Source organism: Phyllostomus hastatus, unplaced genomic scaffold, assembly GCF_019186645.2.
Source record: "Phyllostomus hastatus isolate PE091 unplaced genomic scaffold, TTU_PhHast_1.1 phas_contig_329, whole genome shotgun sequence".
Lineage (NCBI taxonomy): Eukaryota > Metazoa > Chordata > Mammalia > Chiroptera > Phyllostomidae > Phyllostomus > Phyllostomus hastatus.
This window is the reverse complement of record NW_025333854.1, coordinates 4,983,979-5,008,810: the sequence shown is the minus strand read 5'-3', so window position 1 is coordinate 5,008,810 and position 24,832 is coordinate 4,983,979. Positions and strand designations below refer to the sequence as shown.

The following is a 24,832-nucleotide window of genomic DNA, read 5'->3' as shown; positions in this document are numbered from 1 at the left end:
GAGGAACTGGCTGGTCCCACATCCACGTGTAGTGGATAAAAATTTGGGAGGGATATCTTAGGAACCAGGAGTCCCAGTCCCACACGAGGCCCCCAGCCCAGGGTTCTAGTGCCAGGAAGATAAGTTCCCACAACTTCTGGCTGCAAAAACCACTGCGGGCTGAGTTGGTGGAGAAAGAAACTGCTAAAGCCCCAAGCACTTCCTCTTAAAGAACCCACAGACAGACTCACCCAATCAGACTCACTCCCTCTGGTCTCTGGCGCTGGGATGCAGTTTGAGGGGCACCAGTGGCATGCAGGGGGAGGCTGAGGTTGCCAGCTGGCATCAAGGTGAACAGAGGCCATTGTCCCTTTTCTGGGCCCTCCCCCGACAGAGCTGGCAGACTGGTGCCATATCTGAGACTCCATCAACCTGGCTAACACTTGGAGATTCTCCTCTCAGAGATTCTCTCGTCTTGGAGATTCCCAGGATTCTGTCCCACCCAACCTGTGGGTCCATCCAAGTTGCTTTTCCATATTAATGGTCTTAGCTCATGCTTCACAACTTCCTAAAATTTTCTCAAACAAGCAGCAACTGGCCTCAATGAGCCCCAGACCTGGAACTAGCAGCAGCTAGACTAGATTCACAGCTTGGCTTCTCCTGGAAGACTGGAAATCTCCAAGCCCAGCCCAAATAGCAGCCATCTCAAATTGCTTTATAGCTCAGGAATGGTAGCCCCAGGCAAAACACAGGTGGGGGCTAATCTTGGCCTGTACACCCAGGAAACCCCAGGAGAGAGTACACCCAGCGCACAGCTACAGACCACTTTGGAGCACCACCCTGGCCCTGCACAACCAATCTCCATGGAGAGTGGTGGTTGGTGTTAAGTGGTCACAGCCAATCCTTGCAGCTAACTGCCCTGGGTAAATCCCTCCCATTGATCTGCCAATAGCAATCAAGGCTCAACTACAAGAGGGTGTACTTAGCCCATATGAAGGGTATACCTTGAGCACCCAGCTTAGGTGACAGCAGAGGCTGTGCCATTGGACTTTACAGAACACCTACTACATTAGGCCATACTACCAAGACAAGGAGTCAAAGCAGCTCTTTCTAATACATAAAAACAAACACAGAGAGACTGCCAAAATGAACAGACAAAGAAACATAGCCCAAAGGAGAGAACAGATCAAAGCTCTAGAAAAAGAGGTAAATGAAATGTAGATAAGCAATCTATCAGATGCAGAGTTCAAAACATTAGTTATAAGGATGCTCAAGGAACTTAGTGAGGACCTACCAGCATGAAAAATATCTAGTCAGAAACAAGGGATACACTAACTGAAATAAAGAACACCTTACAGGGAAACAACAGTAGAGTGGATGAAGCCAAGAATCAAATCAATGATTTGGAACATAAGGAAGCAAAAAACAAGCAATCAGAACAACAAGAAGAAAAGAGAGTCCAAAAAAATGAGGATAGTGTAAGCAACCTCGGGGACAACTTTAAGCAATCCAACATACACTTCATAGGGGTACCAGAAGGAGAAGAGAAGAAACAAGAAATTGTAAATCTATTTAAAAAAATAATGTAAGAAAACTTTCCTAATTTGGTGAAGGAAATAGACATGCAAGACCAGGAAGCACAAAGAGTCCTAAATAAGATGGATGCGAGAAGGCACCCTAAGACACATCGTAATCAAAATGCCAAAAGTTAAAAATCAAGAGGTGGGAGGGTGGGTGTGGGAGAATGCATGAGAGGTGAGGGGATTAAGAAGTACAGACAGGCAGTTACAGAATAGCCCTGGGAATGTCAAGCACAGTATAGGGAAGGGAGCAGCCAAAGAACTTAAATGAATGACCCATGGACATGAACAAATGTGGAGGGATTGCCTGAGGGAGTGGGGGGTGCTGGGTGAAGGGGGCAAAGGAGGAAAAATCAGGGCAACTGTAATAGCATAATCAATAAAATTTAATTAAGAAACAAAATAAAAAAATGTATTTGTATGCTCCCAAAGGAAAAAAGAAATTCAAAGGTAATTACCTCTTCCAAAGATATCTTTTGTCACATAACATATGAATTACTGAAATAATATGTGATATGGGGTCCCCTGTTCCACAGAGTTGCTGTGAAAATGTAATCCAAATCTTTCATAAAATATATGTATATCTTTATATTGCAGACTTTACACTGCAGGTGTGTATGTACACATGGTCAATGGACAGAGCTCATTTACAAAACACTGGCCAAATTCACTTATTTTTACAATGATAATTGATTATTGTTAGCCTTATAAAAAATGTTACAGAAAGCAACAGACACATTGGATTGATGTGAGATTAAGGAGCATTGCTGGCTACGACGTCAAGATTCATCCCCAATGAAATGAGGAGCTGGAATCACCTAAAGAACGCATATTAATTTCCTCCTCTGTTCCAAAGGAACAAGTGCCAGGAGGTGGCCTAGGAAAGGCAGAGTGACTGAAGAAGGCTAGGGATGGTTCCAGGGAAAGTTATTAATTGGTGGCTTGCCACCAGTTTCAAGTTCTTCCCAAGAACTTCTAAATTCTCAGCACGCGTGACTGTGAAGCAGCCCCTTGACCTCTCACTAAGAGACTTGAGCAAACTCTAGCGTGGCTTCTCCTGCCCAAGCCCGTCTCCTTGGAATGACACCACACCCTACCAAAACCTTTCCTGAGAAACCGCAACATTGTGAAAAGAATTTACTATTTGTTCCAGCTGAAGTAGGACAAGTCCAGCCCCCTCTGCCTCTCCAATCTCACTTTCTTTGGGGTGGTCACTTTCCTTTAAAAAATGCAGTTGTAAATCCTTCCTGTCTCCACTGAGATGTAGAGCTTGTGCTATCCAGAATTATCCCCTCCTCTTTGAAATGCACACATCCAGAGGTGGCTCTCCTGCCTCCCAGGTCCTGGCAAAGGGTAGGAGACCAGCTCCCTCCTGTCCTAACGTGATAAAAGCTGGGTTTCTCCATCAGCTAAGTGCCAATCAATATGCCCTCATCGCTCTGAGCAACCCCCTTAGTACCTTTCTCTAGCACACCCCAGCTTTTAAAATGCCTTCCACATGTTTTCTCCTGTGGAGTTGACCTCACTTCCCATGGAGTCTCTCTCCCCTTCCTGGAGTCACCTGAATAAAATCTGTCTTACTGGCCTTGCACAAGCATCCAGCTTTGCTTCTCTGGCATTCATGCCATGAAGCCCAATATCAACTTGTCATCCCCAGAAGGGTCCTGGCACCTGAGAGTTACCTAAACATGCCCTTAAAATTCATGGACATTTCCGAGGGCTTTACTAGCACTGTACATACTTCTCAAAAATTAATTTCCCCGTGAATTACTCAGGGATCTTGTTCAACACGGGGCTGTTGCCAGAACGTGCAGGGTAGGGCCCAGGATTCTGCACGCCTGCCTCCCCCGCCGGCGACACTGATGCTGCAGGTGCACTCACCTACTCTCAGCAGCGAGGCACAGGGGCACACCACGTGACGGGGATCATGAGACTTCTTGGTCGTTGTTTAAGGGTCAACTTATTGAACACCTCTTTGCTCATGCTACTTAAATGCGTAAATGCTCCCTAATTCTTACTCTTGACCCTCCTTTCTCTCTTCTCTCCATTGGTTCCCTCCAAAGATATTTTTTTCACACTCTGCGTGGTCTCATTTACTTGTTTATTTATTATGCATTTCTTTCTAGAAGGATATAAGCTTCATGAAGTCACGTGTTCCCTCTTGCTCGCAGCCAGGTCTACATCATCTAGAACATTTCCACACCACAGGTGCTCGAGGAGTGAGTTTAATGAATTAATGGGTCATCTAAATTATATGTAGCACTAATGATGCCTTCGTGAGCTTGAACCTCCAAGGTGGCCTGTGTAACAAAACTAACAGACACAAATCAAACACCACGGAGGGAATAAATAGCACAAATTCCAAGCCCCCTGTGGGAAATATCATGGATAAAAGGACCAGTGGGCACCCTCTAGACATCAGCATCCGGGTGAGTCTTCTGGCTCCTCAAAGAACCAGCTGCTACTGGGCAATCTGCAAGGCTAATTGGTTAATTATTGCAAAATGAGGCTCATCTTCCTTCTACTCTTAGGTCATTTTTTAGAATTTATTTTTTAGAGAGGGGGATGGTAGGGGGAAAGAAAGGGAGAGAAACATCGATGTGAGGGAGAAACATCCATTGGTGGCCTTTCATTTGTCCTCTGACCAGGGACTGAACTGGTGGCTTTTCACTTTATAGGACAATGCCCAACCAATGGAGCCACATCGGTCAGGGCTCTTGGGTCATGTTTAATTGCTATATCTGCATTTCAAATTTTATGAAGCAGATGATGGGAAACCTGTAGGAAATGGAGTCCAGTGAAACATTTTTGAGTTAATATGGTAATTTTTCTTTCTGCTGCCTTTTCTCATACATTTTTCTTATTCCTAATGCCAAACCCTTCTATTATGAGAAGTGCTATAGTGTAAGCACTGGAGTGTCTGTGCAGCAGTGAGACCCTGACAGAGAGTGCTGCACAAGTTCCCATTCACATCAGCACTGAGGACAATGGATCTTGGCCCTTTCAATGCCCTCTTTTTTCAAAAGACTTTATTTATTTATTTCTAGAAAGAGAGGAAGGGAGGGAAAAAGAGACAGAGAGAAATATCAATGTGTGGTTGCCTCTTGCATGCTCCCTACTGAGGACCTGGCCCACAACCCAGGCATGTGCCCTAACTGGGAATCAAACCAGCGACTCTTAGGTTCATAGCCTGGCACTCAATCCACTAAGCCACACCAGCTAGGGTTCAATGCCCTTTCTGATACATCATATTTTATACTAGCCCCATTACTCTCCTGAAATGAGTCATTGATGAAATAACATCTTTTTAAATTAATACCTATAATGTCTTATGTATTATATGAATGAGACTTAACAAAAAGGTATTTATAGTAAAATAATAAAATTAACTGTATAAATACTAGTACACAATGCTATCAGAAATTTTTTTAAAATTCTTCTTTTTCCCATACACACTCACAATCTGGAGGGATTGGTACCTGCTAGCGAAAACTCTTTACATAAAGAATTCTACTACTGCAAGTACATGAGAGGATACGTATCTTGGATGGCATGAGTGTACATGGTGGTAGTTGAGTTTTGATGTTCAGGTTCTGGAAAACAAGGACTATGACAGTCCCATGTAGAGGGAGCTCTGGGAGCTGCAAAAGCTCCCTGGCTCTGCACCCACCCTGAGCACCCTCAGATTCCCCTCCTGCGGAGCCTTCTTCGTCTGTGGGTGGGTTTGCTTCTCTCTACTTTGACCAGCTGCTTCTGGTTGTCTCTTATTTCTGAATAGGCCATATTTTCCAGCCTTTTCACAATCTTAGTTCAATCTATACCTTCCCCTTTCCAAAAGAGTCACATGTTTTTGAAATGAAGTGCCCAGGGTATATACTGGTGCTATTGTTAATGTCTTGTAGGTCAGAAAAGGAAGAGGAGCTCTAAAAATGTTGGTATAAAACTGTCTGGATGTTTTCCAGAAACTTTCCTCTTTCCCAACATACCCTATAATTCTAGCATGTTGAAACTGAATGTTTATAACCTATAGCTTCTTCCTTTACCTTTCCATTGACATTATAAAGTGAATTCCACCTCATTTTTTAATTTGCTACTTATGAAAATTTTGTGGCTTCATGTGGAATGCATATCTTTGCTTCAGGCGCACATTCTTAGCTCCACTATAAGCAAAATTACAAGACCATTTGACGGGATTTTTCATAGCAAACAAGGAGATTATTAAGTACATTGTTAAAAAGGTCCATGAGAAACATCTTTAAAGAGACTGAGGGATCTATGAATGGGCCGGAGGAAAGTAAGGAGCATGGGATGCTAAGTGATGACAAAAAAATCAGCCCCTCTACAATAAGCCAAATGCCAGGTCCCATTTTCTAAAGGTGAATCTTCATCAACTCTTCCAGGTCAGATTCCCCTTTGTTCTTCGAAACTAGCACTGTGACACTTCTCACTGTCAAAATGAACATGGAAAGCCCTTTTGGAGACACATTTGCTCTCCTCCAGTGTCACTTTCCCTTCTTACATGCACTGTTCTCGAACTGTTTTCCAACAGATGTTGTCAGCGAAGTTACCTTTCTTATGAGTTCCAGGGCCCATAGCCCCTGTGGGTGCCCAACCAGCTCCTGGTGAAGTGGGGAGGTGGAAGCGCTGAACTGTGTTTATGTATAAAGATGAGATTGGAAGCGTTTAAAAACTGAGACGTGAATTGACTTTGTTATGTCTGGTGGCTAAGCTCCCTAATTTTTCTGGCTCTCAGATACAAAATAAATGAATAAAGCCACTTTTCAACATTTCCGAGCTCATGGATTCTTTATGCAACACAAGTCTGTCTAATACTTCATAATTTGGGGAGGCTATAACACTGTTAGAAATGTCACAGCTTTTCTCACAAGAAACCTTGCCTTTTTTTCCATCAGAGAAGCATGTGCCTTGAGAAGTATGTTTTGCCGAGGTAAGGGCAGGAATTACTTTAGACTGGCCAAAAATACCATTTCTTCACACAAAGACAGGAGGTTATGTCAAGTAAATAATCATTCATTTGAAAAGAACTATGCAAAAGAAGCCCAAATCGTAAGTGTTAAAAATAAGCAGGTTATGTAAAGCTTTACAGTTATTAGATCTTTCTAGGTAAATACCACAGAACTCTAGAATGTTAAGAGTTTGAGTTGAGAAGCTGTACATGTCTCTTGTACAAGGCTCTTGAATCTGTCTGGAAGGCCTTCAGAGACAATCATGTGCCACATGTAAAAAGATCCACATTGTGTTTCATTGCAAACAGTGATGACAAACTAGATTATGTATTAAGAACACAGGGCTTCCTATGAGTTTTGGTGAACTCCCAAACGAGATTTGCTGTCACGAAGCAGAGATAGACCATGGCTGAGAACATTCAGTTCAGCTTGCTGCAGGTCCTCTAGGCCGTTCTGAACTGGATGGCGAAGCAGATTGCGGTTCATGCAAGTGTCATGCAATTGTTTCTCAGCCTCGTAGTCAATAATACCACAGAAATGTCTGAAATTGGACAACCACAGGCTAAGGAATTACAGGGAAGAGAATTTAGAAAACCTCAACTTGGACTATAAAGAAGAAAACACAGGACTACTTGGGACACCCATGTTCTATTTAAATTCCTGTCTTTCCACAGTTACATACGGAATATCTACAATTAATTTTATGACTATCAAGTATGAGCCATCCTGGAAACCTCATGATGTTAAGATAGAAAGACAGAGTCAAATCTGTACTGATTATATTGATAAAATAAAATATTCATGATTTTAGTTTATTTTTGTTGAATTTATTAATAATCTTTATATATTTATATATGTATGGCTTTGAGCAAAGACAAAAGAAGTTCTCTAACTCATCCCTGATCATACAATTGTTGTAAGAATCAGCTAGTCTACTATTTTCCCAGCAGCAGAAGGACCAATCTCTTCAATAATACATTTCTTTCTGTACAGATTAAAACTCCATACCCATGGGTTTAGCTATGTACAGAGAAAAAAGGTCACTTTTCAACTAGCAATTGACTTTCATATTACAGGAATGTGAGTCAATTTTTCTTAACCTAAGTATATATTTATACATATATATGGATATCATTTACCCTGTACCACTTCGTGACTTTAACATATAAACCTTAGCTTTTTGACCATTCTATTACAAAGGAAATACAAATTTTATGGTTGTACTGAAAGACCATGCGATTCAATTCCGCTTATGTTTCCCAATAGTCCTTGAAATAAAAAACCAAAAATTTGTATGATATAAAAATATTTCACTACCAAACCCATTAGTCCTATCAAATGTAAACCTTTAATCATTTAAAGGATCAATACACGATCTTAATAAATTGAAGTTAAATCTCAATCTCTTAATAAAATAAAGGATTCTGTACTGATATGTCCATGGTCTTGCAGTTTTCCCACAGGTTCCAGGTGGACCGACCAAGCTCCTTCCTACCCCGCTCCCGACACGCCCTCCTGTGTCCCTGCCCGGTCACCGTGACGTTACATGGACTAGCTCCGCTGACCCACTCAGGCTGGGATCTGGTAGAAATCAATCATAACGACTCATTTTGGTATCATAGATAATTTTTTTTTCCCATAAAAGGCATAACAGGCAGCATGGATCCATTTTAGAGTTTTTGCTTTTGCTCTGGGGTTCTGTCCTCAAGTCTATCTGGGAGGCCCTCCCCACGGAACGTGCGATCTTGTTTAGGTTCCTCGTATGTGTATCGACAGAAAGACTGAAGACCTCCGCTTCAGGTCCTTCTCTTGACTTGGGTTATTTACAGAAGTCGGTTGTTAGGAATCTTCCCGTGGTATTCCAGTCACCCCCCACATTCGTGGGATGCATCAGGCACAAATCACTACTAAGGGGCTCCTTTCAGAAGAAGATGCTCCCAGATCATGGAAAGAGTTAAGGAAACAGACAAACAAACAAACAAACAGTGCTCACAATCAGTTTGACCCTGTTTTCCATCACCATGTCTACACTTTTCTCAGCACATTTAAAGTGACAAACCTCCTGTCTAAGGGCTACGCCGTCACCACAGGCCTTAAGATGTTCTAACCACTGAGTTACACTATACACAGAGCAGAGTGTGTGCTCCCAAACAGACAAGAGGCTGCAAGTGTTTATTTCTTTAAATTAACACCGTGGTAAACTTCCAACTACAGTGAAGACAGAACACACCGGCAACTCCAAACCAAGCTGTGGTTTACAAATCATTATTTAAATAATAATAATAACAATAATAGTAATAATATTAAATGAAAGTGAAAACCTCACTTCTAGACTTAAGTCAGAGACCCAAGTCAGCCTTATAGGGATTTTAAGATAGGCAATTAATGAAATTGTTATTCTTTTCTAGAAACGAGAAATGCTGTAAGCCTTTCCCTACAATGACTGCTTTGAACCTATTTTTTTTTTTTTCCAAAAAAGCATGCAGGGACTATTTTCAGATGCTTGATTATGGAAAGAAGGAAGAAAAGTAATGGTTTTTGGTGTAGTACAAGCAATTTGTAGAATCGAGCATACAATTTTGCATAAAACATTGCAGGTTAAAATAACATTGTAGGTTTCAAGCCATTGCATTACATTTGAATAGTTGTCACAGTTAGGTTTTGTAAAATTTAAAACTCTAAGTTTTGAAGTGAAGCAATAAAACTAAATTCTTAGACAATGACTTTGACCTTCATACAGCACAGAGTAGCTATTTTTATCTGGGTGGAAAAAGTTATTTACAACTAACATTGATTGAGTCTTGGTAATAGTCCAATAACACGTGAAGAGACATATTCCCTCGCTTTCCGAAAGATCGATGAACATGTTTGAGGTCAGAGATATTCATAACAGTGGTAACGCTAGTCTCCTACTGTGGCCGAGCATATATAATTGTTCTTTAGCCTAATTCAAAATTGAAAGCACCAAAATATAATTTAGATCTATAAAAGGGGATGCTATTTGATCTTCCATAATTAACGATTAACAATTTGGATGCAGAGACACAGCTAGTGGAAGAAGGAAGTTTGGATTGGTGCTCACTCGAGTTGCCTTTTTAAAATCAGAGTTTTGTTTGCATTGAATCCAAGAACTCCTCATAAAAACGAGAAATACATATATCAAAGGAATTAAGTAAAGGTAGACTAAAAATAAATAACCTTACAACAACATTTTAAACCTTTTAATGATTTAAAGTAAGGAAGACATGTAACACTGAATGCTAAACAAGTCTTTCGAACTTCTCTTGGGATTTTAGATATATATATTTAATAGTATATGTATACATATATATATTTTTTACATTTTGCATGTAGGCCAGAGCTGTCTAAAATATCTCTTCATAGTGGGCTATAGGGATGTATCAGGAGATAGAATAAAATAAGATCTGAGACCACTCTCAGTTTATTCGAGTCTGCTTCGAGGATCAGCAGGGATCATAAATTCGAAGCAAATCGTGGCTTTTCGGCGTCTGCGTCTGTGTGTAAGACTGAAGACTCTCTCTGCAGAGGAGCCGCTGGTGGAGGGGGGGCAGGAGGGACTCCCCGGTTGGGAGGAATGGCTCCCGAGGACATCTGTCGGAACAGGGTGACCCTCTGGGGCACAGTGCCCCTGCCGGCCGCCTGCAGGCCCGCGCCGTGGACAGCGGTCACGGGCTGGGGGATGGAGGCCAGGGACTCGCCCACCGTGGGATGAGGTCTGGAGATGAGGCTGGACAGCTCGTGGGGCAGCGAGGGCTGCGAGGCGGAGAGGGGCCTGACCTCCCGGCTCAGGCTGGTGTTGTGCAGAGCCTGCGTGCTCTTGTGCGCGTCGGCCTTCGGCGTGGAGCTGCTGGGCGTCTGTGGCTGCGGGGACTGCGGACGGGGCTGCGGGGGCTGGGGCTGGGGCTGCTGCTGCTGCTGCTGCTGATGCACGAGGGACACCTGGGACGCGGTCGGGGAGGCGTAGTGGAAAGTCCGGGCGGCCAGCGGGCTCTGCACGGGCGGGCTGCAGACCGCGGTGGTGTAGGAGCAGGGCGAGAGGACCGCGGCCGGAGGCGGGGTCTGCGTGCTGGGGCTGGGGGAGTGCAGGCTGCTATGGGGCAGGCTGGTGGCTGTGTACACGGGTGGCGACTGGGTCCGGGCGCGCGAGGTGGGCGTGGCCGCCGCCGAGGAGGAGTTCAGGGCTGTCATCTGCGGGTAGCTGATGGGAGGGATGGCCTGCACCATCTCCCTGTCGTGCTTCACGATCTGCTTCAGGATCTCGTTCTCCTGGTTGTTGAAAACACCAGTGTTAAGATCCTTCTGGAACTTTTGCAGAAGAATCGAATTTTTCTTTCCTGTCAGCGAGAGAAAAACGGGCACTTAGAACGGGCGCCAGGGACGGGTGGCAACTCCGGGGGACAGAGGCTCCTCAAAGCAAGTCTGCCAGTGCTCCGTGGGGGAGGTCCCGGAGCCAGGCACCCACCTGCAGACCCCCGAGGAACCGGGGCACCCGCCCTTCCTGCTCCCTGTGGCATTCTGGGAAATCTAACTTTCCGTGAGAGTCCAGCAGAAAAGTCTGTTAAGGGGAAAAGCCATGCCGCGAAAGGAATGGAGACACTTGGCACGAGGGCTACCTTGAAGGGGGAGGGGGGATAGACGGGGCATTTGCACCAGGATGGGCCTGGAGTGAGGACTGAGGTTGAAAGCTTCTTTTCCAAGAAAGGGATGGAACTCTTAGGAAGCCACAGGCACCCTACGAGAGGCTGTAGGGAGACTTATTGCATTCGCCTCAGCTCTTGGAAGCAGGTGTGTTCACATCCCGTCGTACGGGAACGGAGACAGACAGAGAAGGGTAAGACCCACGCCCGAGAAAACACGGTTCACAAGTCCCAGCACGGGGAACGGGACCGTAGATGCACCACAGACAACGGACCAGCGCGTGTGCATCCTGGGGATGCCTGCAAGCAGCACAGCCTCCTGGCCTCCGTGGCGGCTGAACCACATGCGTGCCACTGAGGTCCCCAGGGGGCGCTCGCATGCACGTCGGTGAAACAAAGGACTCGGGTTTTGATGGGTGATTTTTCTACCCTACCTGCATGTTTTTCTCGTCTCTGGAGTTTTAAAACATACTGATTTCCATCTGTACTCGACCACTTCAAGCAGAATAACCAGACGTGGGGTGCAGGCTGTGACACTGTCACAGCCAGTTGCCCCAGGGGCTGTCACATGCAGCTGCGTGTAATCCTCTCTTCTGAAAGGCTGTGAGGACTAGTGTGGCGGCTGTCGGCTCACCCCAGAACCTCAGTTACCCGCACCTCTCCTTCCTGCCATTGTCCCTGCGCTGGTTTGCAATCAGCAGACATTCTCGGGCAGAATAACTATGAGTAAGTAGTAGCTTGATGAAGGTCAGTGACTTTTGATGATATCGGTCATAAAATAGTACCCAGGTGAACATGGAAACTAAAAAGCGAATCAGTTCACCAGCTCACTAAGTAAAGCCCGGCATCTAAAGTGACAAGTATTTTTTGAATGAAAATATATGCTAAAATTTACTTGATGCTGGGAAAAGCAGTAATTTTTATCCCACTTTATTTTGGATTTGGTTGTAGATTGATGCACTTTGCATCAAAGTGTAGGTTTGAATTGACATTCAAATCCTGTTAGTTTCAAGTTGCAATCATTTTAAATTAATGCCAGAATAGGTAGTTACCTATCTCTCCTTGCAGAATTGTCCTAATACTTTCCCAAAGAAGAAACACTTCTCAGTTAGTGATACATATAACATATTCTCTTAACTATAGTATACATTTATAAGAAATGACCACACAGTTGAAAATAATATTTCTTTACAACCAATGAACTGTCAACATTTCATAACAAAAGTATCTGTGACTTTGTTCAAATGTATTATAAATTTTAATCCACTGTCAGAATTTTATAGGAATTAAAAATGAAAATGTTTGATGCTTACTAGCAATCCCATTGCCTGTACTATCGATCACAAACCATTTCATGCAGGCTTATAAAAATTGACTGTAATAAATTAGATAATGAAACTGTGTCCGATAAACAGGTACTTTTTATAGAAATACCTGGATTTTAATGCTTTTTCTAAAGATGTGGAGCTGCTTTAGGGAAAGAAGTCATAGTCTCAGAAGTTGGTCGTTAGCTCTCCATGAACACTCACAGACCACAATGAAGGAGGTTATTTTCAAATGAATAAAGACGCTTGGAGGCGTACTCACTCATCTCATGAGCCACTGCTCATAAGTACCCTCCTGGGGCACTGTGTCATGTTCAGTGTCTCAGTTGTCAGTGTGAATTCCTAATGTATGTGTTAAGCCAAATGGTAGTATCCAGGTACCACCTTTATTTCTCCCAAGCTAATTTCCCATTCTTGTTCAGGCTGTTATCCCACTAATGCAGATGGGAGGGGAGATGCAAAGTGCAGAGGAAAAGCTCACACATCCGAACATCAATCAGGGGTCCTTACCTTTCATAAGAGTGAAGCAGCTGAAATACCTCTTTGTTTACTTTCAAGAGATCCCAACCCCTTCTCCTCTGAGTTCATTGACTCCTCCATCCCTCCCTACCTCTCTTCAATTCTATTCACTGTGTACCAGGGACTGTGAATGTAATAACGAATTAGACACGATCTCTACATTTACAAAGCTTAGCGTCTCTAGTGCAGTTAGAACACTGAAAGCAGGCTGTAATGCAGGAAGTCCCCAGGGGTGTGGGGGAACATACGGAGGGTACTCAGCTTGTTAGGGAGTGGGAGGCCTGCACTGGGATATGGAGGTTAGTCAGGTTAAGCAGAGGGAAGGGGCAGAGCAGGGGAGGGGAGGGAGCAGGGTCTGGATGTGGAGCATGAGTGCATACCACCTTCTCACATCGCAAGGCTCCAGCGTAGCTCGGAAAGCTAACTGCAAGCTAATCTGATCTAATTTGACTAGGACAATTATTCAAATCTGTAAACTAGTGTAACAAACAAGGCCTAATTTATACATTTTTATTTTAGAGCAGGGAAGATGAAAATAAATGGGTGTCTGCAAAGTACAGCATCTATGTAAGACATTTCTAGCCAGGCTTTTTTCCTTGAGTCTGCATTACAAACACTTCAAGAGGTTTCTACTGAGACAGTTATTTCACACACATTTTCAATTCTTAATATAAGGATAAAATGTAAAGTTGATTCTTAAAAATAAAAAATATCCTTGTGATAACTATGGTTTGTAATGTAGACTCATACGTTAGTATTTTAGTTCTATTTTTATGCAATATAGAATTTTTATCATTGTTTTTTACCTGAAGATTCAATTGTTTTGGCATCACAAGGGAAATCAGATTGCGTAGCTAGTGAAAATAGACAGGAGTAAATACACCTAGAACACTTAGAAGAGAAAGACAGAGCCTCAGATCTTTCCAGAAATAGGGCTACAGCTAATTGCTACTTCTGTGCTAATTAACAAGTGGTCTATGAACTAGCATCTGGGACTAATGACTGCAAATACGTATCAGTCCACGAGGTTAAATGCAAATTGTGCACGCAGAAGGCAAAGCCCGCGAGAGAGTACCTATCCGATCTAGTCGGTCAATGGCGACCGTCTCGAAGGCCCGTCTCATCATCGGATACTCCTCCAGGACCTCGTTGAAATTGTCCACCGAAAGGGAATACAGACGACAGTAGGTGTCGGCTCGGACACTGGCGGTGCGGCGTCCCTTGGTCAGCAGGCAGATCTCTGGAAAAGCAAGAAAGATGCGTTTGGTCCTTTTTTTGCAATCGCCATTAAAGCCTGCACAAATTAAAAAGTCTCACAGGGTGAGAAACCAATGGCTAACCGCAGTCACGATTTTATCAGCGACTTCCTTTTGACACTGAAACGCATCCAATTGCCAATCCTCCATCTAAAAATAATCTTCTTTTTTAAACAATGGAAGCATTTGGTTCCCAGGAAAGGCTGAAACATATTTATCTATCCTTGGGTGTCCAGGCCATTTTTCCTTGAAATAACAAAATCGCTGCAGAAAGGGAATAATGAATCCACAACAGAGCTGAAAACAGGAAGCAACTGTGCTGAGAGGGAAGTTTTTATGAATTCCGGCAGGAAGAAAGCGAAGAGCATCGTGTGGACAGAAACCACAGCGAGCCCGCACGCTGGCTGAGGACGCGCCCTGGGAGGCAGCAGCGCCGCGTGGGGGCGGCACCGGGCTGCCCGAGGTCGTTCCCAGGCTCCCAGGGAGACCGGCCTGCCGTTTCTGTCCCAAGTGCACAGAGGGGCGGTCTTTGTAAACAACGTCTAAGGAGAATCCTTCTGTGAACGCTCAGGTTCCCGATACATGGTAAGCGCACCTCCGCAAATTTGGATTTTCGTATTTGCCAGCTAACTAAATGATAAAGGTGATAAGTTCATTTTCTAAAACCTATCAATTAAATTCTTGTGGACTGTCATTTTTCCAAAAAATTAAAAATTATTTAAAAATTTAGCTTCCAAACAACCAGTTTGAATTAAATCATTGAACCGAATAGCAACGTATTGTACAAAATGAGCTTCGATCACCTGTGTAAGCATTAAGGGCTACATATGGGCTTACAGTAAGCAAGTCCTCTCGGAAGTTAGAAAGGGCTGAGTTCACGACCAACACAAAACTCTTCTGCCATTCTCTCTCTCAGCATCTCCCCAGTAATGCCTCGGTGAGAAGGAACAAGCAAAGATAGAAGACGTGTTCATGAGAATGGAAAGAGCCACTAGCCCGTGCAAAAATCACTTCACACAGTCCCTTCTTCTTTAAAAGGCTCCACAGTCTTTGTTTCCACCATAAAGAACAGAATTAAGAAATGCCACGTATTTGGAAATTTTAAAAAGTAGACCTTCTGATCATAAATGGATGAGATTATATTTTGGGAACTTAATTTCTGGAGGCCATGTGACGGGAGCAGGTGCTTCCCCGTGAATTTTCTCTGGACACTCCTTTGGAGGTGCCCTAACTGAGTGAAGAGTCCCGTGTGAGGTGGTACAGAGAGCGTGAGCTTCTGTGGATTCACTCCGTGCGTGGTGGGCGCGTGTGTTTGTGTAAAGGACAGAGAGAGCAACACCAGCTCAGTCATCTGTATCTTATACTCGCCTTTAGGCTTCTCGGAAACTATACGCATGTTAGTTTGCCACTACTTTTCTTGTCTTACACTGGATTTTGTAATTGCTTCCTACACATTGTCCTTGTGACCTCACCGGTCGGAGACGTTTTAAAGATGGCTGCCCTACAGTAACATTATTGTGTCCATCCCACTTTGCGTTTTGAGCTCAGAGACAGTTATTTTAAAACGCCCGTGAGTGCATCCACAATAGGGGACAAGCCCACAGCCCATGCTAAGTTCCGCTCTTCGGTTTTAGGTGCCAAAATATCAGGTGCCCTGCTGAGTGTCTTCCCTTTGTCATCAAACTGCCCAACGCTGTCTGTGCCTGCTCTAAACACGTCCTTGAGGGTTCTGTGCAATGCCTGTAAGGGGGAAGATTCTAGAAGGTCGGGTACTATTTTCTCTAATGTAGCTGTGCCCTTAGTCATCAGGTAAGAAGGTAACCTTTGTGGGTGCTCACATTGCTTCACAAAAAAGAGTAAAATAAAATACAAAATAAAATGAAATTGAACTCGCAAAGAACAAGCCGAACGCAGCCTACAGATTCAAGTGTTTTAAAGTCTTCTGGTATACTTCCTACATCCTGTTGGTTGTTTCAATGCTTCTGCTTCGTCCTTGTTTGTTTACTCTCTGAGAACTCAACTAGGAATCTCCCGGTGCCGTAATCACTACTTTAAGATGCATTACACAATGTTACTTGGAAATAGGTTAATTTACCTGGATACAAGTTGGTGATTTACAATCACATGGGAAAGTAATGAGGATCTGCGTGTTAATTTTAATTCTGTAGGATTCTCCTGTTTTTCTTTACGAGATAAGTTATTGCCTTTACAGGGTAAGTTATTTCACTTCCCCACGAGGAAACTGACCGTTTCCTCATCGCAGCCTCCTGAGAAACCTGTTTCTAGTTTCAACATCATAAGGCGTGTGTCCGGGAGAGTGAATTCAGCCTAACACACTGTATGAATACTTATTAGGGTATGAGATAGATCAACAGTCCAGTGCTACTTTTGTTGACATTAGTTAACCCTGATTGTAAACACTTCCCCCTCCTGAGGTTACTGCCACCTGCGTGAACAGTCATTTCATACGGCAGGGAAAATAGCCGTAAGAATTTTGGGACAACATTTCCCGGGCCTCTAAGACAGAGGTCGACAGGGTGGTAACACAGAGCTAATCGCAAACCTCCAACAGACGTTTGTAAGGTAACGAGTGGAACCAGTGCTTCCAGAATTTATGGAAAAATTTATACTTTGACTGCTCATAGTAACCTAGGCAACATTGCTTCTTTCTTTTGTACCTGATATCATAAAATAAAAGTACCTCTCTCATACATCGAAATACTTATTTTCCCCAAATTACTTAGGTTTCTAACCCAGTGTCTCATAACAATGTGCAAGAAGAAATATAACCATTAGGTTTTCTTCTTTATATTTGCATTTGTAATCCATGTTGGTACGAGTGAACTAGTAAGCCAGTATCTCTTGCGGCGCAGGAGATGGCAACAGCTGGCTGAACATCCGCATAACAAGCCTGGCTGGAAGAAACATATTAAGTGTCAAATGGATTTGAGTAAAGAGCTAAAAAAATTAAAGAAGGATAAAACATTAAATAGATGTGAGTTTTATAGTATTTGATGTCTTTTAGAATATTTTATATTTTTGTAATTTTTTGAAATAGAGATTGTGCATAACTTATTTTTAAATATGGATATAAAGGAATCATTATGTGTACCTAGATTATATAGCAGGAGACATATTCTAAAAAACAACATACGTTTTACTTTTTTCCTAAAGATGTAATTGATCCTTTCAATTCCTACAGACACAGTCGCATCTGCACAATTATTCGTGTCCTCCTACTGCCCATCCTGTTATTTAAGATGATTAAGATCATCTAAAGTGACTGCCTTGTCAAACACACTTTAACTCTCCAGGTATAGTTGGTCATTTTGTCTGTCCTGAAACAGAGGCTGAGGGTGGTCAGTGGGGCTCTGAGTGCTGGCCTAGCGGTGGCGCCTCGGACCAGCGATGGGTCAGCAGAGCTGTGATGAGGATGGACCACACCAGCGCCTGTGGTGCGTCCGGCACAAACCCAAACCCGTACAAACTCACTCCTCAGTCAGGAGTCCCCTTCCTTTATCCCTTAGGCTCCTTCTCTCTGTGTTTTCCCCGTGATGCTGGCTCTCCCTGCTAGAGCCAAGAAAAAAGTAATGCTTCACATATCAAGTAACTCTCCAAATCTGTGAAATATGTATCCTCTCTCACTCCCTGCACCCTCTTGTAAAGAGTTTGTTCATAAAGCAACCATACTGACTCCTTAGACTTGTCTCAAGCATGATGGCTTCACGCCCAGGCACACCCTTTCTGGAGTAACCCAGGGAGCGTTTCTCTTTGTGCGTCCTCTCTCCCTTCACTGTCTTGCATTTCAGCCTTGACAGCACATTGTTGGACTTGTTTTTGCCGTATTTCTCTCCTCTCAGCTGTCAGGCCTGTAATGGGAAGTGCCACAATCCCACTTGCAGTGTCTAGCGCCTGCCACGGGTTTGGTCCCACAATATCACTTGGTTCAAGGAAAAAGGAGCAAATGAAACAATTGGCAGTGAAAAGCAGAGTGACTTATTTCAGAATGGAAATATTCTTCGGAAAACGAGGTGCTCACATTTGAATACAACACTCTAAGTGGTCATATCTTTGTGAGAAGTTCGGTTCCATCTACCAGAAGTTACACTGCTCCTATCTTTTATAGATTATAAACAGGTTTATGACACGACTACTTTATATTATTGGATATGTAGATGTTCCATTGAGGTTTATACTTTCCACACCTTAACCACTCATCCCTTCCCCTTCCTTATTATGTCTGTCTTAAAATTCCGCTATGCCTTCAATGGAGTAATGTCTGCATAAAGTCAGCTTTGCTTAACACTGTTTATAAACTGATGTCTACTCTGTATTTATATTGCTTGTCCTTGGCAAGGTAAAGCACCCGATGGCCTACCCCAGTTATTCTCAGAATATCTACTGCGCAGGTGGGACACAGTCATCGCTAGCCCCTTGGTGGTCATGTGACAAGTAGAAGATTAAAGGGGACCTTTAATCTTATGTGGCTGTAACAAATATACCAAAGCTAAGAAGGCTAAGAACACAATTTCTTTGCTTCTATCCATCTTTAAAAGTCCACCAGACTCCTACAGACCTTTCCTTCTGATTTTCAATCTATCAACACTCAACTCTTCAAACGTTAATCAAATACCTTGAATTATAAATGCCTTTAAAAAGCAGCCAGCTTTTAAAAATTCATCACATGGTTTCAGCTCTTAAATTCTTCTAGTGTGTTCTTCTGACATCATATCTTGATCTCTTTGCTTACATTTACTCAAAATAAGTACAGCAAAAATAATGGTCTAAATAGAAAACATATTTATTAGATATTTCTGAGGTGAGTCTACTACAGCAAGAAGAAGAAGGAGAAGGAGGAGGGGAAGAAGAGGAGGAAGGAGAAGAAGAGGAGGAGGAGGAGGGGAAGGAGAATGGAAGAGGAAATTGCCTTCCAATTTTTTCTCTGGCATTCTCTTTCTCTTTCTCACACACACGCGCATGCATACATGAATAATAAAACAGAGATTTAAATAGATATTTCTTTGGTTTTAACATGAACGTTAATGGCCAACTGATACAGACTGGATTCTTCAATGCAGTGTTTTCCATACTTCAATATGCACGAAACCCACCTGGGTATCTTGCTTCAAAACAAAACAAAACAAAACAAAACAAAACAAAACAAAAGCAAACAGAATAGGATTTAGTCCGTCTGCAGTGGGGCCCGAGACGGCTTCCCTAACTAGCTCTTAGGTGATACTACTGAGACGCTTTTTTGAAAATGACATCTTGTAGCTGCCAGACATACATCTAAACCAGGGTTCCTTAGGAACAATTGGGAAAAGGTAGCAAAAAGAAATGGAAATTGAGTGATGGTTTCAGTTGAAGTCAACAAATGATTTTCCTGTAACCAGCACCTTCGAAGAAAATATGGGAATACAAAATAAATGCAAGACATCAATTCTGCCTCAAAAAGTGCATCATTTACTAAACATGCAAGCATGACATATAAAACAGCTTGAGAATAATCCCAAAGCTAGCTGTCTGCTGGTGACTTTGATGTTCATAAAAATCTTAAAATCCAGAGCACACGTCATTCATCACAGCAGCTCTGTACACGTTCACTGGCACGGACGGCCTGCCTCACGCAGGCTCTGAGGAGGAATCACGTGGCTTACCCCGCACGGATGGAGAGCACAGGAGAAAGAGAAGGGGAGAGAGAAGGAGCACAGGTTCAGAGGACAGTTGGGGGAGGGAGTTTTTAAGAACTGTGGGAACAGCAGCCCCAGGGGCACGGAAGTTTGACTAGGCAGAGCGAATGTTCCTCCACGGATGCGAAGTTTGGTGTTGATCTACAATGCTACCGCAAGGCTCTCAAGGTCGGCGTTTGTGCGTAAAGTACTATCCGAGGAAAGGCGGTCTCGCGGGACACCCCCGCAGGTGCTGGCCCTCTGAACACCGTGCCCTGAATGGGAAAGCCACTTTCTCCAGAAGGTAGATCTGCTCTCCTTCAGGCCTTGTGTTTTATTTTATTTATTTTTTATTATTCTATTTCCTTGTTGATTTATTAACTATAACTTTGTTTTGTCATCTAGTTTTCTTTAGAAGATTTTATTTATTTAGCTTTTAGAGAGGGAAGGGAGGGAGGGAGAGAGAGAGAGAGAGAGAGAGAGAGAGAGAGAGAGAGAGAGAGAGAGAGAAACATCAATGTGCGGTTGCTGGGGGTCATGGCCTGCAACCCAGGCATGTGCCCTGACTGGGAATCGAACCTGCGATGCTTTGGTTTGCAGCCCACGCTCAATCCACTGAGCTACGCCAGCCAGGGCTCATTCCGTTTCGTTAAAAGCCTCTACCTTTCCTTTTTTCTTTCCCTATCTTGAGAGATTACAATGAATTCTCCAAGTCCGGTACATGAGTAGCCACAGAGAGGCCTTCCAGTAGGTAAAAAACTAATATCCTTACCTATGGAGTTTTCATTTTCCATTTCTGAGTAATCCAAAATATTAGTAGACAGGTCAGCTGGAAGTCTCTCTTTGAGCAAGATAACAGCTACATCATATTAGGTAAACAAAGGAATCCTCCCACTGGGAGAATGTGCACATTCACAGATGCATTCTTACAGAGGTAACTATCTGTTGACCTTTTCTCAGTCCAAGAAGCATCACTCCATCTGACAACGAATGAGAAAATTCAAGGCAATAACCACGATCGAAAACATATTACTCACGTTCTGAAGTAAGAAGTCTGTGTACAGATAGGCTCGAGTATGCACTGATAAGCAAAAATAAACCACATCAGTACTTGGTTTAGTCACAGCCTGTTTTAGTTAATGGAGGTGAAGCGTATTCAGGGATCATAATGATAAGTACAACATTTTTCACAGAACGTTTTTGCTTGTATTATCTTACTCAGAACGAGCCCAATGTGGAGAAAAGACTAATTTTGAAAGAAGGTCACACGCAGAGCCCTCCAGCCAGATTCAACCATCACCTGTTTTACTCCTTTTTGTGCTGAGTGCAGAATGGTTTTCACGTTTTTACAGGTTTCTAAAAAATTAAAATAAAAGGACATCTACGCGGCAGCGGCAATGCAGGGCCCGCAAAGCCCTTTACAATGGCGACCAGCCCCGGGGTTCCGTGGGTGTTCTTCCCCTTCCGCACAGACCCCTTTGTTGCAGCTTGGCTCGGCCGAACAACAAAACCTGCAAAGGGGAAAACCCAGTGGGCTACAGATAATAAGCCACGGTTTAGCTTGTGATTTTTAGGCAGAGTGCAATGAAAAATTGGGTCAAGCACCCTCACAGTTTACCCACGTAACCTTTTTATGAGTTCCCCCCTGACCCACTTGGTCAGCACGAACAATGGACACCCGGAGACTGCCCCCCCCAACTGATGTCTGGCTGTCCCCCTACAGGTAAGACGCCTGCTCGTTCTTAAGCATAACAGATGTGGTAACACCTTTCCCAAGCTGTGTTCGACAGAGCCAGATACACAGTCAAACAGTATTGTCTTCTCAGGCTTGTGGAGAAGGTGGGGCATGAGGACACATCCAGAAAGATAAGAGTTACAAAAAGGGATCCCTTTTTTCCCTGTTTCAATAATGTTTTTATTCTGGAATATTTTAAACATGTTAAAAAGCACAGTAGTATAATAGTCTACAGTTAGAATACTAGTAGGAAGAATAATATCATAGTCTAATCAACTTGTAGAATAGTGTAATACAATAGTAAAAATATAAAGCCTGATGTGTTCATCGCCCAGCTTAAACAAGTATCAACTCACAGCTGAACTTGTTTTACTGATACCTACACACAAACTTGCAGTTGTGAGTAGGCGAGACACAGAGATTATTCTTGCATCATCATTTGGTATTGTATCATCTTCCATACGTACTGTAACCCTCCTTTTGCCCAGCCCTGTATTTTCCCTCCCCTTTCTTATTTTGAATTGTGATATATTCATTAACTACAAAATTTCAGTATTCATCACTAAAATATCAATGATCGCAAAATAAAATTTACCGTAATATCCTTAGCACACCTAAACATTAACAATACTTTATTAGTATTATCAAACATCCTGTCAGTGTTCCAATTTCTGAATTGGAACAAATTTTGCAAAGAGGCAATTTCCAGGATATGACCAACTCCCAGCCCTTCCCAGAGCATCCTAATCAAAAATGTCCCCTAGAACCTGGAACACTTAAAATGATTACATGTAAATTTTAAATGATGAAAGATGAGGGATCCATTATTATACCATGGCAAGAAAAAAATAGTATACTCATGTATTTCAAAAAGGGATACTAATCTGTTTTAAAAGACTATAAATTGAAAGCAAGAAACTGTTTATGGTTGAAGACCAGAAACTAAAATCCCTTAGTCCTAGAACATTGATTTGTCAAGATACTTCTTTCTTTGCTAGTTTTCATCATCACTACTATCATCATCAGAAATTAACCAGAAAGGTGAATGGCAGTTGAGGCTTCAGAGGAAAAGTGAGAATGAACATTTGCAAGGAGAGAAATGAAACAAATGCAACAAAGATGGTTCTCCACGTTACCCGATTTGTTTCATTACGGGATTTGTGCACCAATACAGAAAGCCAGATGAGACTCCCTGGACCAAGGTGTCTAGCCTCGCCGCCCCTCCTGGCCTTTGCAGTCAGACGATTCGGTGCTGTCCTGGGTACCTGGGGAGTGTCTCGCTGCATCTGTGGTCTCCGCCTACTAGGTCCCAGAAGCAAACCCTCCCACACGGAGCGCCACGTTGCTGGGACGACCGGAGTGCTCGTGAGCCCGTGTCTTAGGCCCAAACCTCCATAAACCCCGCTCTAAAATCCACGGTGGCAACACGCCGTGGCTTCCGGTCTTTGCCCGACTTTTGCCTCATCTTTGTAACAGAAGCTTAAAATCGTGTTTTAGATATTAAAGCATCTATAATTAAATTGTGGGCGCATTTGCTTTAATTATGCAATCTTTTTCGGATAATCTTAGAACACTGGAAACTGAATGCAAATCTCATCGTTAATGAGAGAGAGCTATTTAAACACTTTAGAAATGTTTTTGAAAGCTCCACCCGTTTTTCTTTCCCATTCAAGCATCAGGTAACTCCAGCTAGTTGACTCATTTAGTTAAAGAGGAGGAAGAAAGGGGTGCTCAAGAGTCCGTGCCATTTAGATGCACCAGAAAAAATACATTTGCATTAGTGTTCATAAATAGTAACCAATGTGGAAATGGTGTAGGACAGACGGCGCTTGCTGACACTGGGGTTCCCTGACAGCGTGCAGACAGCACAGCGCTTGAGGGTCTGGGAGGGATGAATACAGAGAGGTTGTTCTCTCTCATTCAAGGAAACACTCTAAGAGCCGCATGAGAAAGCATTTCTTTCGTGTTGAGATGTGTGCTTAGGTTTCACAGCATTTTCACGGATCCGAAAGCAGAATTTTTTTTGTAGTGAAAAATGAATTAAATATGTCTGATACTATCTATCACTGAAAAAGAATTTGCAACATATTTTTTTTCACCATAGAATGATACGTATACAGATTTAGCAGGCTTTGGAGATCTCTGGAAGAACAACAGTTAGCAAACATGTAAAGCCACTTGGTAGTACATTGACACTATTGCTTTATTTGCACGTCAATTGTACATTAAAAGGATTTTAAAAATTACCTTCCCTATACTGATGTAAAAGAAAACAAGTTGGTATTGGTTTTCTACCTTGAATAGAATGCTGCTATAAAACACCTTGAAAAAAGATGACTTCTAATTAGGTTCGGCAAGTGAACTGAATGGGCAGAAAGTTCAGCTGCACGAAGAGTCTTTTTGAGTTCACCCCCAGCTGCACATCGTGGGCAGGCTTCACAGCCAAAGCAGCGACAAGCCTCCCCCAATCCTGACCTACTGTCTCATGAAAACCCACGCTTGGGTGTTACTGACCATGGAGTACATCCAGATTCCTTCACCTGGCTTTCAAAACCTTCCACAATCTGGTCCCATTTCTTGATGCCAGCGAAAACTCCCTGTAATCCCAACCTCAGCGCGTACTCAGCTCCAACCACGTGTTTTGTTCGGCGTTGTCTGTGGGGAGAGAGATTAGTCGTGGCAGCTGCTCTCACAGGTCTCAACAGCAGCCTTTCCAGTGGCACCAGCCAAGCGCTTTGTCACTCCTCTATGTGTGTGCTTTCATTACTCATTCCTTCTAAAGCCCCATTCCTAGGGTCCTCTACGTGCCCACATACCGCCTTGCACTTGAGTAGAATAAGTGACCTGATCTCCTTGCTGAAGCCTTCCCCAAACGCCCAGAGGCCGTAACCACGGGGTCTCTCCACCCACACGTGTTTTCACCGTGAAGGTACAGGTCGTGTTTCACATACGTGTTAGTGTATCCTCTTCAGCAACTCATTCGAATTTAGATGAAGGGACTGGCAAAAGCTTAGATCAGATCATAGTGCATATATGAGTTAAGAGCCAATGAATATTCCACTCTAAGATTTGGGAGGCCAACTTAAGCAACAATATTTTCAAAGGCATCTAGGTCCCTGAAGCGCAATCATTGGAGAGTTGGTA

The 24,832-nt window shown here is 43.1% G+C and overlaps 1 protein-coding gene across 1 annotated transcript in view; it reads right to left on the bottom strand.

Moving 5' to 3' along the window:
• Positions 1-7,390: 7,390 nt before the first annotated feature.
• The window catches only part of HCN1 (hyperpolarization activated cyclic nucleotide gated potassium channel 1), a 319,381-nt gene continuing 301,939 nt past the window's right edge, over positions 7,391-24,832 (bottom strand). The window contains exons 7-8 of the mRNA XM_045839971.1: positions 14,104-14,268; positions 7,391-10,881 (exon numbers count right to left, since the gene is read on the bottom strand). Of these exons, the coding sequence (XP_045695927.1) occupies positions 10,001-10,881; positions 14,104-14,268 (1,046 nt within the window). The 3' untranslated portion in view covers positions 7,391-10,000. The remainder of the gene's footprint in view (positions 10,882-14,103; positions 14,269-24,832) is intronic.